Source organism: Oncorhynchus mykiss, chromosome 13 (genome assembly GCF_057628025.1).
Source record: "Oncorhynchus mykiss isolate SJ-2025 chromosome 13, ASM5762802v1, whole genome shotgun sequence".
In the NCBI taxonomy this organism is placed as follows: domain Eukaryota; kingdom Metazoa; phylum Chordata; class Actinopteri; order Salmoniformes; family Salmonidae; genus Oncorhynchus; species Oncorhynchus mykiss.
Genome location: NC_143034.1, coordinates 84154159 through 84170097, shown reverse-complemented (window position 1 = coordinate 84170097; position 15939 = coordinate 84154159). Strand labels below are relative to the sequence as shown.

The following is a 15939-nucleotide window of genomic DNA, read 5'->3' as shown; positions in this document are numbered from 1 at the left end:
CACACACACAGTAATGTGAGGAAGAGCAGCACTTAGAGACAGTGTCTTACTGAGCAGTACTCATTAATTCATGACACGACACATATCTCAGCAGGACTCTTACAGCAGGACACACACACACACACACACACACACACACACAGACACAGACACACACACACACACACACACAGGACAGACAGACATACACACACACACAGACAAACTGACACACACACGCACACACCCAAATACACACAGACACACACACACAAATACACACACTGAGATGGAGGGCGCTGGAGAGCTTTGTACACATCTCTCTGTGTGTGGAGTAAAGGTGGTCTTGAGTTTTTTCCCTCTGGTTGCACATGTGACATGCTGGTAGAAATGAGGTAGAACTGATTGAAGTTTCCCTGCATTAAAGTCCCCGGCCACTAGGAGCACCACTAGGGGCACCACTAGGAGCACCACTAGGGGCACCACTAGGAGCACCACTAGGAGCACCACTAGGAGCACCACTAGGGGCACCACTAGGAGCACCACTAGGAGCACCACTAGGAGCGCCACTTCTGGATGAGCATTTTCCTGTTTGCTAATGGCCATATACAGCTGGTTGAGTGGCCTTTATACAGCTGTTTGAGTGGCCTTATACAGCTGGTTGAGTGGCCTTATACAGCTGGTTGAGTGGCCTTATACAGCTGGTTGAGTGGCCTTATACAGCTGGTTGAGTGGCCTTATACAGCTGGTTGAGTGGCCTTTATACAGCTGGTTGAGTGGCCTTATACAGCTGGTTGAGTGGCCTTATACAGCTGGTTGAGTGGCCTTATAGAGCTGGTTGAGTGGCCTTATACAGCTGGTTGAGTGGCCTTATACAGCTGGTTGAGTGGCCTTTATACAGCTGGTTGAGTGGCCTTATACAGCTGGTTGAGTGGCCTTTATACAGCTGGTTTAGTGGCCTTATACAGCTGGTTGAGTGGCCTTATACAGCTGGTTGAGTGGCCTTTATACAGCTGGTTGAGTGTCCTTACACAGCTGGTTTAGTGGCCTTTATACAGCTGGTTGAGTGGCCTTTATACAGCTGGTTGAGTGGCCTTATACAGCTGGTTGAGTGGCCTTATACAGCTGGTTTAGTGGCCTTTATACAGCTGGTTGAGTGGCCTTACGAATGCACGTTGGCTAATAGGACTGATGGTAGAGGTGGTTTTCTCACTGTGTCAAACTGTTTGCGTGTAGACGGTTTGACAGAAATGGTAGCAGAAGGTGAATGTGGGACTTTTGTTGCAAACATATCCTGATGATGCTGCGTACTATTTTGTGCGATGACGCTGTTGGTGTGATCGAGGAGTTGCTTGCTAGCTTGCTAGCTCACTACAGAGGTTAGCTGGCTAGTTAGCTACAGAGGTTAGCTAGCTAGTTAACTACAGAGGTTAGCTGGCTCGTTAGCTACAGAGGTTAGCTGGCTAGTTAGCTACAGAGGTTAGCTGGCTCATTACAGAGGTTAGCTGGCTAGTTAACTACAGAGGTTAGCTGGCTAGTTAGCTACCGAGGTTGGCTGGCTAGTTAGCTACAGAGGATAGCTGGCTAGTTAGCTACAGAGGTTAGCTGGCTAGTTGGCTACAGAGGATAGCTGGCTAGTTAGCTACAGAGGTTAGCTGGCTAGTTAGCTACAGAGGATAGCAGGCTAGTTAGCTACTGCCATCAGATGTTGTTGTGTTGTTATCATACTTAGCCTATTCCACCGTATATAAAATGCATACTGTCATTTGAATATAGCTTGGGAAAAGGGAATCCGGACACACGGTGGACACGGTAGACACCAGAGGAGGCTGTTGAGGGGAGGAAGGCTCATATTATGAATGGCTGGAACAGCGTGAATGGAATGTCATCAAACACCTGGAAACACCACGTGTTTGATGCATTAGATACCATTCCACCCTCAGTCCGCTCCAGCCATTACCACGAGCCCCTCCCTCCTCAATTAAGGTGCCACCAACCTCCTGTGGTAGACACATTTAAATGTAGTTGGAGATGCATTACGTGTTCGGAATTCCAGGATCTGAACTCTAAAGCCAAATATTTTTTTTTATAACTAAACCAAGATAGACCACAGCCTGTCGTTTCAAATGAGAACAAATTAGATATTTTTATGGTGGGCAGAACCAAGCAGGAGCTAGCGAGATCCAATTGGCGCCTTCTAGAATTTATTTACATATTTCCTTTGGGGAACGCCTACTCTGAAGTGTGCGTGTGCAATGACTACATTTGCCTTGGCACGCCTTCTAAACAACACAATTTTTTGGGAAACTTGGGCAAAACTTCGTAACAGATTTTAGTTTTGGGAAAAAAAGGAAACTGTATTGAGATAAAAATGTTTAATCGATTAATAAATTTGCGGAATGTCAGGCCAAAATCCAACTCTTCTCCCATTGTCAGCCACTGGGCTTCCTCTCACTACCATATTTGGTAGTAGGTGGGGAAAACCGCTAACCGGATGCTTCACATTTATACATCCGATGAAATCTGTCTCATTGTTCCATCTGTGCTTAAAGCTGCATGATGAACTATCAAGTCTTCTCGAACAGGGCCTAATGGGTATTGTAGTCCCGTTTGGTTACACTCTGAGCCGTATGAAATAGGGGGCCCGTTGTTCGAGAGCGTCAAAAACGACTGACTAATCTACAAAAGAAAAATCACTTTACATCATAAAAAAAATAAAAAATAATACTCATTATTATTTATAGATCAGTCAGTCCCCCCCACCCCCCCAAAAAATGATACCCATGATACATTGCGGTCTTTGACCCCTGTATCCGACGCACACGGTCGAGAGGACTTCCGCTTCTCTCCGACTGCTTGTTGTTTTGAGGCGTGAAAGAGAGAAAAGGAGCATTTCAACTACACAGTTAACTACGATTTAACACAATGGTAAGATCACTCACGAATTGTGATTATGTTAAATGTGTCATATCATTGGTAAACAGCATAGTTAAATATATATCTGTTTGTTGCAGTGTTTGCGATCAGTTAACATCACACACATACCCGACAGCTGTAACGTTATTTCAAGCAGTTAGATACCATTTTTATCTAGTTTTATTTTTCTTCCAGCTAGCCAACTATTCACGGGGTGTAACTTATTCAGTATGGAAACAGTTTACCTTTTTTTTTTTTTTAAGAACACAAAACAAAACAGGAATAGATTCTCCCGTTTTGGAGGAAAAGCGGTTTGTGCAACAAGAATCGGTGAAATGATTAATGGCAGTGATTTGCTAATTTAACTAACTAGTCTGTTTCGGTATGATAGCTAGCTGAGTCTCTACAGCTAAAAGCTAACCAGCTGGAGGACTAGTCTGTTTTGGTATGATAGCTAGCTAAACAGCAGGAGGACTAGTCTGTTTTGGTATGATAGCTAGCTAAACAGCAGGAGGACTAGTCTGTTTCGGTATGATAGCTAGTTGAGTCTCTACAGCTAAAAGCTAACCAGCTGGAGGACTAGTCTGTTTTGGTATGATAGCTAGCTAAACAGCTGGAGGACTAGTCTGTTTCGGTATGATAGCTAGCTAAGTCTCTACAGCTAAAAGCTAAACAGCTGGAGGACTAGTCTGTTTCGGTATGATAACTAGCTAAGTCTCTTCAGCTAAAAGCTAAACAGCTGGAGGACTAGTCTGTTTCGGTATGATAACTAGCTAAGTCTCTTCAGCTAAAAGCTAAACAGCTGGAGGACTAGTCTGTTTCGGTATGATAGCTAGCTAAGTCTCTACAGCTAAAAGCTAAACAGCTGGAGGACTAGTCTGTTTCGGTATGATAGCTAGCTAAGTCTCTACAGCTAAAAGCTAAAAGCTAACCAGCAGGAGGACTAGTCTGTTTCGGTATGGTAACTAGCTAAGTCTCTTCAGCTAAAAGCTAACCAGCTAACCAGCTGGAGGACTAGTCTGTTTCGGTATGATAGCTAGCTAAGTCTCTACAGCTAAAAGCTAACCAGCAGAAGGACTAGTCTGTTTCGGTATGATAACTAGCTAAGTCTCTTCAGCTAAAAGCTAACCAGCTGGAGGACTAGTCTGTTTCGGTATGATAACTAGCTAAGTCTCTTCAGCTAAAAGCTAAACAGCTGGAGGACTAGTCTGTTTCGGTATGATAACTAGCTAAGTCTCTTCAGCTAAAAGCTAAACAGCTGGAGGACTAGTCTGTTTCGGTATGATAGCTAGCTAAGTCTCTACAGCTAAAAGCTAAACAGCTGGAGGACTAGTCTGTTTCGGTATGATAGCTAGCTAAGTCTCTACAGCTAAAAGCTAAAAGCTAACCAGCAGGAGGACTAGTCTGTTTCGGTATGATAACTAGCTAAGTCTCTACAGCTAAAAGCTAACCAGCAGGAGGACTAGTCTGTTTTGGTATGATAACTAGCTAAACAGCTGGAGGACTAGTCTGTTTCGGTATGATAACTAGCTAAGTCTCTTCAGCTAAAAGCTAACCAGCTGGAGGACTAGTCTGTTTTGGTATGATAACTAGCTAAGTCTCTTCAGCTAAAAGCTAACCAGCTGGAAGACTAGTCTGCTTTGGTATGATACCTAGCTAACTAGTCTGTTTCGGTATGATAGCTAGCTAAGTCTCTTCAGCTAAAAGCTAAACAGCTGGAGGACTAGTCTGTTTCGGTATGATAACTAGCTAAGTCTCTTCAGCTAAAAGCTAACCAGCTGGAGGACTAGTCTGTTTCGGTATGATAACTAGCTAAGTCTCTACAGCTAAAAGCTAAACAGCTGGAGGACTAGTCTGTTTCGGTATGATAGCTAGCTAAGTCTCTACAGCTAAAAGCTAACCAGCAGAAGGACTAGTCTGTTTTGTTATGATAGCTAGCTAAGTCTCTTCAGCTAAAAGCTAACCAGCTAACCAGCTGAAGGACTAGTCTGTTTCGGTATGATAACTAGCTAAGTCTCTTCAGCTAAAAGCTAAACAGCTGGAGGACTAGTCTGTTTCGGTATGATAGCTAGCTAAGTCTCTACAGCTAAAAGCTAAACAGCTGGAGGACTAGTCTGTTTCGGTATGATAGCTAGCTAAGTCTCTTCAGCTAAAAGCTAAACAGCTGGAGGACTAGTCTGTTTTGTTATGATAGCTAGCTAAGTCTCTTTAGCTAAAAGCTAACCAGCTGGAGGACTAGTCTGTTTCGGTATGATAACTAGCTAAGTCTCTTCAGCTAAAAGCTAACCAGCTGGAGGACTAGTCTGTTTCGGTATGATAACTAGCTAAGTCTCTTCAGCTAAAAGCTAACCAGCAGGAGGACTAGTCTGTTTTGGTATGATAACTAGCTAAGTCTCTACAGCTAAAAGCTAACCAGCAGGAGGACTAGTCTGTTTTGGTATGATAACTAGCTAACCAGCAGGAGGACTAGTCTGTTTCGGTATGATACCTAGCTAACTAGTCTGTTTCGGTAATGATAACTAGCTAAGTCTCTACAGCTAAAAGCTAATCAGCTAACCAGCAGGAGGACTAGTCTGTTTTGTTATGATAGCTAGCTAAGTCTCTACAGCTAAAAGCTAACCAGCTGGAGGACTAGTCTGTTTTGGTATGATAACTAGCTAAGTCTCTTCAGCTAAAAGCTAACCAGCTGGAGGACTAGTCTGTTTTGTTATGATAGCTAGCTAAGTCTCTACAGCTAAAAGCTAACCAGCTGGAGGACTAGTCTGTTTCGGTATGATAACTAGCTAAGTCTCTACAGCTCAAAGCTAACCAGCTAACCAGCTGGAGGACTAGTCTGTTTTGTTATGATAGCTAGCTAAGTCTCTACAGCTAACCAGCTAACCAGCTGGAGGACTAGTCTGTTTCGGTATGATAACTAGCTAATTCTCTACAGCTAAAAGCTAACCAGCTGGAGGACTAGTCTGTTTCGGTATGATAACTAGCTAAGTCTCTACAGCTAAAAGCTAACCAGCTGTAGGACTAGCCTGTTTCAGTATGATAACTAGCTAAGTCTCTACAGCTAAAAGCTAAACAGCTGGAGGACTAGTCTGTTTCGGTATGATAGCTAGCTAAGTCTCTACAGCTAAAAGCTAAACAGCTGGAGGACTAGTCTGTTTCGGTATGATAGCTAGCTAAGTCTCTACAGCTAAAAGCTAAAAGCTAACCAGCAGGAGGACTAGTCTGTTTCGGTATGGTAACTAGCTAAGTCTCTACAGCTAAAAGCTAACCAGCAGAAGGACTAGTCTGTTTTGTTATGATAGCTAGCTAAGTCTCTTCAGCTAAAAGCTAACCAGCTAACCAGCTGGAGGACTAGTCTGTTTCGGTATGATAGCTAGCTAAGTCTCTACAGCTAAAAGCTAACCAGCAGAAGGACTAGTCTGTTTCGGTATGATAACTAGCTAAGTCTCTTCAGCTAAAAGCTAACCAGCTGGAGGACTAGTCTGTTTCGGTATGATAACTAGCTAAGTCTCTTCAGCTAAAAGCTAACCAGCAGGAGGACTAGTCTGTTTTGGTATGATAACTAGCTAAGTCTCTACAGCTAAAAGCTAACCAGCAGGAGGACTAGTCTGTTTTGGTATGATAACTAGCTAAACAGCTGGAGGACTAGTCTGTTTCGGTATGATAACTAGCTAAGTCTCTTCAGCTAAAAGCTAACCAGCTGGAAGACTAGTCTGCTTTGGTATGATAACTAGCTAAGTCTCTACAGCTGAAAGCTAACCAGCTGGAAGACTAGTCTGTTTCGGTATGATACCTAGCTAACTAGTCTGTTTCGGTATGATAGCTAGCTAAGTCTCTTCAGCTAAAAGCTAAACAGCTGGAGGACTAGTCTGTTTCGGTATGATAACTAGCTAAGTCTCTTCAGCTAAAAGCTAACCAGCTGGAGGACTAGTCTGTTTCGGTATGATAGCTAGCTAAGTCTCTACAGCTAAAAGCTAACCAGCAGAAGGACTAGTCTGTTTTGTTATGATAGCTAGCTAAGTCTCTTCAGCTAAAAGCTAACCAGCTAACCAGCTGAAGGACTAGTCTGTTTCGGTATGATAACTAGCTAAGTCTCTTCAGCTAAAAGCTAAACAGCTGGAGGACTAGTCTGTTTCGGTATGATAGCTAGCTAAGTCTCTTCAGCTAAAAGCTAAACAGCTGGAGGACTAGTCTGTTTTGTTATGATAGCTAGCTAAGTCTCTTCAGCTAAAAGCTAACCAGCTGGAGGACTAGTCTGTTTCGGTATGATAACTAGCTAAGTCTCTTCAGCTAAAAGCTAACCAGCAGGAGGACTAGTCTGTTTTGGTATGATAACTAGCTAAGTCTCTACAGCTAAAAGCTAACCAGCAGGAGGACTAGTCTGTTTTGGTATGATAACTAGCTAAACAGCTGGAGGACTAGTCTGTTTCGGTATGATAACTAGCTAAGTCTCTTCAGCTAAAAGCTAACCAGCAGGAGGACTAGTCTGTTTTGGTATGATAACTAGCTAAGTCTCTTCAGCTAAAAGCTAACCAGCTGGAAGACTAGTCTGCTTTGGTATGATAACTAGCTAAGTCTCTACAGCTGAAAGCTAACCAGCTGGAAGACTAGTCTGTTTCGGTATGATACCTAGCTAACTAGTCTGTTTCGGTAATGATAACTAGCTAAGTCTCTACAGCTAAAAGCTAACCAGCTAACCAGCAGGAGGACTAGTCTGTTTTGTTATGATAGCTAGCTAAGTCTCTACAGCTAAAAGCTAACCAGCTGGAGGACTAGTCTGTTTTGGTATGATAACTAGCTAAGTCTCTTCAGCTAAAAGCTAACCAGCTGGAGGACTAGTCTGTTTTGTTATGATAGCTAGCTAAGTCTCTACAGCTAAAAGCTAACCAGCTGGAGGACTAGTCTGTTTCGGTATGATAACTAGCTAAGTCTCTACAGCTCAAAGCTAACCAGCTAACCAGCTGGAGGACTAGTCTGTTTTGTTATGATAGCTAGCTAAGTCTCTACAGCTAACCAGCTAACCAGCTGGAGGACTAGTCTGTTTCGGTATGATAACTAGCTAATTCTCTACAGCTAAAAGCTAACCAGCTGGAGGACTAGTCTGTTTCGGTATGATAACTAGCTAAGTCTCTACAGCTAAAAGCTAACCAGCTGTAGGACTAGCCTGTTTCAGTATGATAACTAGCTAAGTCTCTACAGCTAAAAGCTAACCAGCTGGAGGACTAGTCTGTTTCGGTATGATAACTAGCTAAGTCTCTACAGCTAAAAGCTAACCAGCTGGAGGACTAGTCTGTTTTGTTATGATAGCTAGCTAAGTCTCTACAGCTAAAAGCTAACCAGCTGGAGGACTAGCCTGTTTCGGTATGATAACTAGCTAACCAGCTGGAGGACTAGTCTGTTTCGGTATGATAACTAGCTAAGTCTCTACAGCTAAAAGCTAACCAGCTGGAGGACTAGTCTGTTTCGGTATGATAACTAGTTAATTTGGTGATCATTTCCCACCTAGTTTACACATCATCATTGACCATTTGCATTGAATGCTGGCAAGCCATGTAGATAACGTTAGGTAGCAGATACCAAACTATCAGTGTGTGAATCGTTGTGCATCACATATTTGGCCCAGTGCCCAGGAGTGAGTTAACATTGGTTCAGTATGCCTCTTTCTGCTTCTCTCTCTTTCTTTCTGCATCTCTTTCTTTCTGATTCTCTCTCTTTCTTTCTGCCTCTCTCTCTCTCTCTCTCTCTCTCTCTCTCTCTCTCTCTCTCTCTCTCTCTCTCTGACAGGGGGGGGGGGGGTGGGACCCCTCACGTATTCCCTACGATTAGTGGTCCTCTGCTTCTCTCTCTCTCTCGCTCTTTCTGCTTGCCTTTCGCTCTCTCTCTCTTTCTGTCTCTCTCTCGCTCTCTCTCTCTCTCTCTCTCTCTCTCTCTCGCTCTCTCTCTCTCTCTCTCTCTCTCTCTCTGACAGGGGGGGGGGGGTGGGACCCCTCGCGCATTCCCTACGATTAGTGGTCCCGGGCAGTTTTTATTGGCTGATTCGGTATGATATGACCATATGAGGTGACGTTCTGCATGCCTTTCTGTTTACATCGTGAGTTTAGAGAGGAGCAGATGGCTAGAGAAGCACTGCTCTGGTCTCTGTGGACTTGGTCCTCTTGTTCCACATCTCTTTTCTCATTAGGACTGCTTGGAGTATTGGGGTTTTGTACAGATAGAAGTCTGTTTTTCCACTGGCCAGGAAGGCGTTGGTATGGAAGTCCTGTGTAGCTAGCACAGAGTTGTTGATCATTGATAGTTGTTGGACAGGTTCATGTGTTCAGGTCAAAGTAGGCCGTGTTGTCTTCAGTCAGATCTCAGATGGTAACCTGTTGGTCTGATCTCAGATGGTAACCTGTTGGTCTGATCTCAGATGGTAACCTGTTGGTCTGATCTCAGATGGTAACCTGTTGGTCAGATCTCAGATGGTAACCTGTTGGTCTGATCTCAGATGGTAACCTGTTGGTCTGATCTCAGATGGTAACCTGTTGGTCTGATCTCAGATGGTAACTTGTTGGTCTGATCTCAGATGGTAACCTGTTGGTCTGATCTCAGATGGTAACCTGTTGGTCTGACATTAAGGCCGTGTTGTCTTCAGTCAGATCTCAGATGGTAACCTGTTGGTCTGATCTCAGATGGTAACCTGTTGGTCTGATCTCAGATGGTAACCTGTTGGTCTGATCTCAGATGGTAACCTGTTGGTCTGATCTCAGATGGTATAACCTGTTGGTCTGATCTCAGATGGTAACCTGTTGGTCTGACATTAAGGCCGTGTTGTTGTCAGTCTGATCTCAGATGGTAACCTGTTGGTCTGATCTTAGATGGTAACCTGTTGGTCTGATCTCAGATGGTAACCTGTTGGTCTGATCTCAGATGGTAACCTGTTGGTCTGATCTCAGATGGTAACCTGTTGGTCTGATCTCAGATGGTAACCTGTTGGTCTGACATTAAGGCCGTGTTGTCGTCTGTCAGATCTCAGATGGTAACCTGTTGGTCTGATCTTAGATGGTAACCTGTTGGTCTGATCTCAGATGGTAACCTGTTGGTCTGATCTCAGATGGTAACCTGTTGGTCTGATCTCAGATGGTAACCTGTTGGTCTGATCTCAGATGGTAACCTGTTGGTCTGATCTCAGATGGTAACCTGTTGGTCTGATCTCAGATGGTAACCTGTTGGTCAGATCTCAGATGGTAACCTGTTGGTCTGATCTCAGATGGTAACCTGTTGGTCAGATCTCAGATGGTAACCTGTTGGTCTGACATTAAGGCCGTGTTGTCGTCAGTCAGATCTCAGATGGTAACCTGTTGGTCTGATCTCAGATGGTAACCTGTTGGTCTGATCTCAGATGGTAACCTGTTGGTCTGACATTAAGGCCGTGTTGTCGTCAGTCAGATCTCAGATGGTAACCTGTTCATCTGACATTAAGGTCAATAGGTTTGTCGTTTGTTAAATTGGAACAGTTTCCATTAGATTGCAGACCTGTCACCAATCTTATTAGAAGTGATCAATAGTAATTCTGGCCATGTCCACTCTGTGGGTTCCCCTGACCTCTGACCTCCTGTACCCCCCCCCCCCCTCCCAGACTGTAGAGGCTGTGTCCAGTGTGTGGGTTCCCCTGACCTCTGACCTCCTGTACCCCCCCAGGCTGTAGAGGGTTGTGAGCAGCAGTGAGTGGCCTCTACACCAGCACCTCCAGAGCACCAGCAGCAGTCTGCCACCCATCCAGACATCTCAACCCCTCCCTCCCTCAGCCAGACCCCCCCAGCGGGGTGACAACCCACCAGCATGGAGGCCTCCTTCGGCCCCACCTTCTCAGCTGTGGTTCCTGGAGCTAAAAGTGAGTCCACCTCAGGAAAACCTCTGTCAGGGGAAAAACTCTGATAAGGAATCATGTCAGCTGATATCTGTTCTATCTGCAACATCCTGGAAGTTTAACCTCAGACAAAACCCTAGGTGTGTCAGACATAGAAATATATAATCTAGATTCTATGGTGTCAGTTTAACCTCACTGACTAAGCCATAGGTCAGACATAGAAATATATCATCTAGATTCTATGGTGTCAGTGTAACCTCACTGACTAAGCCATAGGTCAGACATAGAAATATATAATCTAGATTCTATGGTGTCAGTTTAACCTCACTGACTAAGCCATAGGTCAGACATAGAAATATATCATCTAGATGATATGGTGTCAGTGTAACCTCACTGACTAAGCCCTTGGTGTGTCAGAGACAGAAATATAATCTAAACTCTAGATTATGCCTGACACACCAAGGGCTTAGTCGGTGAGGTTAAACTGACACCATAGTTTCTAATTTTTAGATTATATTTCTATGGTGTCAATTTAACCTCAGTGACTTAAGCCATAGGTGTGCCAGACATAGAAATGTATAATCTAGATTCTACGGTGTCAGCGATTTATTGTGGTAACTTCCTAGTGAGTTTAAGGTCACTATGGTAACTGTATGGCACCTAAAATATGGTTAAACTACAAGATAACTAACGGTAACCTCAGACTCTCTCTCTCTGTTTCAGCGGAAGCCTCCGGTACCTACAAGCAGCACCGCCGTACCCCCTCCTCCTCCAGTACCCTCACATACTCGCCACGAGACGACGAGGATGGCATGGTACACACACACACACACACACACACACACTGATTTTGCTCATGATCTCTTTGTGTTCTATAGAAATATAATGTATAGAAAATCTATTTATTTCAAGTTTATTTGACTGGTTCATAGTTCAATAAAATGCTTTCGCTAGAAACACTCGGGAATATGTTCCCGGGAAATCACCCTTGAGGAGTTTTACCACATCACTTCGTTAATAAGGGCATCGACGACGACGTCTTCGTCGCCACGGTGACGAACATATCCCAACCGGAAGACTTGTCGCTTTCAAGGAGCGGGAACACTAACCCGGACACGTATAAGTAAATCCTGCTACGACTTCTGACGAAAGATATAAAACAGGCAAGAGGACTCTCAGGTAGAATCCTACGACACCGGGTCCGACACTCGTCGGATGTGGCAGGGGGGGGGCTTTCAAACTATCACGGGTTTACAAAGGGTAACCCAACCGCGAGCTGCCCAGTGACGCGAGCCCACCAGATGAGCTAAATACCGTCTATGCTCACTCTTGAGGCAAGCAACACTGAACCATGCATGAACGCACCGACTGTTCCAGACGACTGTGTGTATATAACCTGGTTATCATTACTCAGTACTGGTACCCTGTGTATATAGTCTAGTTATCATTACTCAGTACTGGTACCCTGTGTATGTTGCCTAGGTATCATTACTCTCTCTCTCTGTCTCTATCCCCCCCAGCTCCCCATCAGCACCCCGAGGCGTTCTGACTCTGCCATCTCGGTGCGTTCCCTCCTCTCTGAGTCCAACATGTCTCTCCGCTCGACCTTCTCTCTTCACGAGGACGACGACGACACGGTACGGCTACACTAATGATGCTAAAGATGCTAACACAATCCTTCAACATTAAATACGCTAACGCTATCGATGCCAATGTTAACTCGATGCTAATTATACTTCAATGATACCTCGGTGCTATCGATGCTGATGATACCCGGTGCTATCGATGCTGATGATACCCCGGTGCTATCGATGCTGATGATACCCCGGTGCTATCGATGCTGATGATACCCCGGTGCTATCGATGCTGATGATACCCCGGTGCTATCGATGCTGATGATACCCCGGTGCTATCGATGCTGATGATACCCCGGTGCTATCGATGCTGATGATACCCCGGTGCTATCGATGCTGATGATACCCCGGGTGCTATCGATGCTGATGATACCCCGGTGCTATCGATGCTGATGATACCCCGGTGCTATCGATGCTGATGATACCCCGGTGCTATCGATGCTGATGATACCTCGGTGCTATCGATGCTGATGATACCTCGGTGCTATCGATGCTGATGATACCCGGTGCTATCGATGCTGATGATACCCCGGTGCTATCGATGCTGATGATACCCCGGTGCTATCGATGCTGATGATACCCGGTGCTATCGATGCTGATGATACCCCGGTGCTATCGATGCTGATGATACCCCGGTGCTATCGATGCTGATGATACCCGGTGCTATCGATGCTGATGATACCCGGTGCTATCGATGCTGATGATACCCGGTGCTATCGATGCTGATGATACCCGGTGCTATCGATGCTGATGATACCCGGTGCTATCGATGCTGATGATACCCCGGTGCTAGTGATACCTGAATGCTAACTGTGCTAGTGATACCTGAATGCTAACTGTGCTAGTGATACCTGAATGCTAACTGTGCTAGTGATACCTGAATGCTATCGATGCTAGTGATACCTGAATGCTAGTGATACCTGAATGCTATCGATGCTAGTGATACCTGAATGCTAACTGTGCTAGTGATACCTGAATGCTAACTGTGCTAGTGATACCTGAATGCTAACTATGCTAGTGATGCCTGAATGCTAACTGTGCTAGTGATACCTGAATGCTAACTGTGCTGGTGATACCTGAATGCTAACTATGCTAATGATGTGTGTAGGAGCCCCTGGTGTTTGCAGAGCAGCCGTCGGTGAAGCTGTGTTGTCAGCTCTGCTGCAGCGTCTTCAAAGACCCTGTCATCACCACCTGTGGGGTGAGAGAAACCAGCCTCTCCTCTCACTTCCTCACCCTCTCCATTCCCCTGTTTGTTCTCCTCACCCCTCCTCTCCTCACCCCTCCTCTCCGCTCCCGTTTGTTCTCCTCACCTCTCCTCACCCCTCCTCTCCTCACCCCTCCTCTCCTCACCCCTCCTCTCCGCTCCCGTTTGTTCTCCTCACCCCTCCTCTCCTCACCCCTCCTCTCCTCACAACCTCCTTCATTGACCTCTGTCTCTGTCTCCCCTGTTTGTTCTCCTCACCCCTCCTTCATTGACCTGTCTCTGTCTGTCTCTCCCTCCAGCACACCTTCTGCAGGCGATGTGCCTTGACCTCCGGTAGGGGACTTTACCTACCTACACTGTTGGTTAAATAGTTGCACCTTTCCAGCATCACATATATAATGTGAATGCAAATTGTTGTTACATTTGTTTATCTCTCGCTCTCTGCCCTCCTCCACCCCTCCTCTCTTTCTCCCTGTTCTCTCATTCTCCCTCTCCCTCTCCCCTCCTCCACCCCTCCCCTCTTTCTCCCTGTTCTCTCATTCTCCCTCTCTCCTCCTCCACCCCTCCTCTCTTTCTCCCTGTTCTCTCATTCTCCCTCTCTCCCCTCCTCCACCCCTCATCTCTTTCTCCCTGTTCTCTCATTCTCCCTCTCCCCTCCTCCACCCCTCCTCTCTTTCTCCCTGTTCTCTCATTCTCCCTCTCCCCTCCTCCACCCCTCCCCTCTTTCTCCCTGTTCTCTCATTCTCCCTCTTCCTCCCCTCCTCTTTCTCCCTGTTCTCTCATTCTCCCCTCCTCCACCCCTCCCCTCCTCCTCCCTGTTCTCTCCCTGTTCTCTCCCCTCCTCCACCCCTCCCCTCCTCCTCCCTGTTCTCTCCCTCTCTCCCCTCCTCCTCCCCTCCCCTCCTCCTCCCTGTTCTCTCCCTCTCTCCCCTCCTCCACCCCTCCCCCCCTCCTCCCTGTTCTCTCCCTCTCTCCCCTCCTCCACCCCTCTCCTCCTCCTCCCTGTTCTCTCCCTCTCTCCCCTTCTCCACCCCTCCCCTCCTCCTCCCTGTTCTCTCCCTCTCTCCCCTCCTCCACCTCTCCCCTCCTCCTCCCTGTTCTCTCCCTCTCTCCCCTCCTCCTCCCTGTTCTCTCCCTCTCTCCCCTCCTCCACCCCTCCCCTCCTCCTCCCTGTTCTCTCCCTCTCTCCCCTCCTCCTCCCTGTTCTCTCCCTCTCTCCCCTCCTCCACCCCTCTCCTCCTCCTCCCTGTTCTCTCCCTCTCTCCCCTCCTCCACCCCTCCCCTCCTCCTCCCTGTTCTCTCCCTCTCTCCCCTCCTCCACCCCTCCCCTCCTCCTCCCTGTTCTCTCCCTCTCTCCCCTCCTCCACCCCTCCCCTCCTCCTCCCTGTTCTCTCCCTCTCTCCCCTCCTCTAGATAAGTGTCCGGTGGACACGGCTAAGTTGACTGTGGTGGTGAACAACATAGCTGTAGCAGAACAGATAGGAGAGCTGTTTATCCACTGTAAATACGGCTGCCGGCTCTTAAACACCACCCCCACTTCCCCTAACGGGGCCGGAGGAGGGGCTTCCCCTAACGGGGCCGGAGGAGGCACTGCTGCTAGTCGGGGTGAAGGGACACCTAAGATGGGAGGACCTGGGAACTTTGAGGTTGATCCAATGGGCTGTCCTTTCACCATCAAGCTCACCACACGCAAGTAAGGGCTTGAAATGTCAATGCATTTTGACATGTTACTTTTGTTTAGTTAGTTATTGTGCCGTTGTGATTTTTTAAAAGGACAGTTCACTCTAAAAATCTAAACGTTGGTCAGATGTTCTCAGACCTCAATAGGTGCAGAGACGAGTCTATAGCTGCCGGAATTTAGATGGAACGATCCCCTTTGCTGGTTAGACATCGGAGGGGAACGATCCCTTTGCTGGTTAGACGTAGGAGGGAAACAATCCCTTTGCTGGTTAGACGTTTCAGGGAAACGATCCCCTTTGCTGGTTAGACGTCGGAGGGAAATGATCCCCTTTGCTGGTTAGACGTTTCAGGGAAACGATCCCTTTGCTGGTTAGACGTTTCAGGGAAACGATCCCCTTTGCTGGTTAGACGTTTCAGGGAAACGATCCCTTTGCTGGTTAGACGTTTCAGGGAAACGATCCCTTTGCTGGTTAGACGTTTCAGGGAAACGATCCCCTTTGCTGGTTAGAGGTCGGAGGGAAACGATCCCCTTTGCTGGTTAGACGTTTCAGGCAAACGATCCCTTTGCTGGTTAGACGTTTCAGGGAACGATCCCTTTGCTGGTTAGACGTTTCAGGGAAACGATCCCCTTTGCTGGTTAGACGTTTCAGGGATACGATCCCCTTTGCCGGAAAGAC

At 46.5% G+C, this 15939-nt stretch overlaps 1 protein-coding gene across 2 annotated transcripts in view; it reads left to right on the top strand.

Moving 5' to 3' along the window:
• Nucleotides 1-2770: 2770 nt before the first annotated feature.
• traf7 (TNF receptor-associated factor 7) overlaps nucleotides 2771-15939 on the top strand; it is a 46920-nt gene continuing 33751 nt past the window's right edge. Inside the window, exons 1-7 of one of the 2 annotated variants that reach the window (XM_090194520.1) lie at nucleotides 2771-2907; nucleotides 10573-10765; nucleotides 11465-11556; nucleotides 12262-12378; nucleotides 13484-13576; nucleotides 13882-13915; nucleotides 14996-15275. In XM_090194520.1, coding sequence (XP_090050646.1) covers nucleotides 10714-10765; nucleotides 11465-11556; nucleotides 12262-12378; nucleotides 13484-13576; nucleotides 13882-13915; nucleotides 14996-15275 — 668 coding nt within the window. In that variant the 5' untranslated portion in view covers nucleotides 2771-2907; nucleotides 10573-10713. Of the gene's footprint in view, nucleotides 2908-10510; nucleotides 10766-11464; nucleotides 11557-12261; nucleotides 12379-13483; nucleotides 13577-13881; nucleotides 13916-14995; nucleotides 15276-15939 lie in introns of both variants that reach the window. The other variant, XM_090194521.1, reaches the window with a different exon arrangement.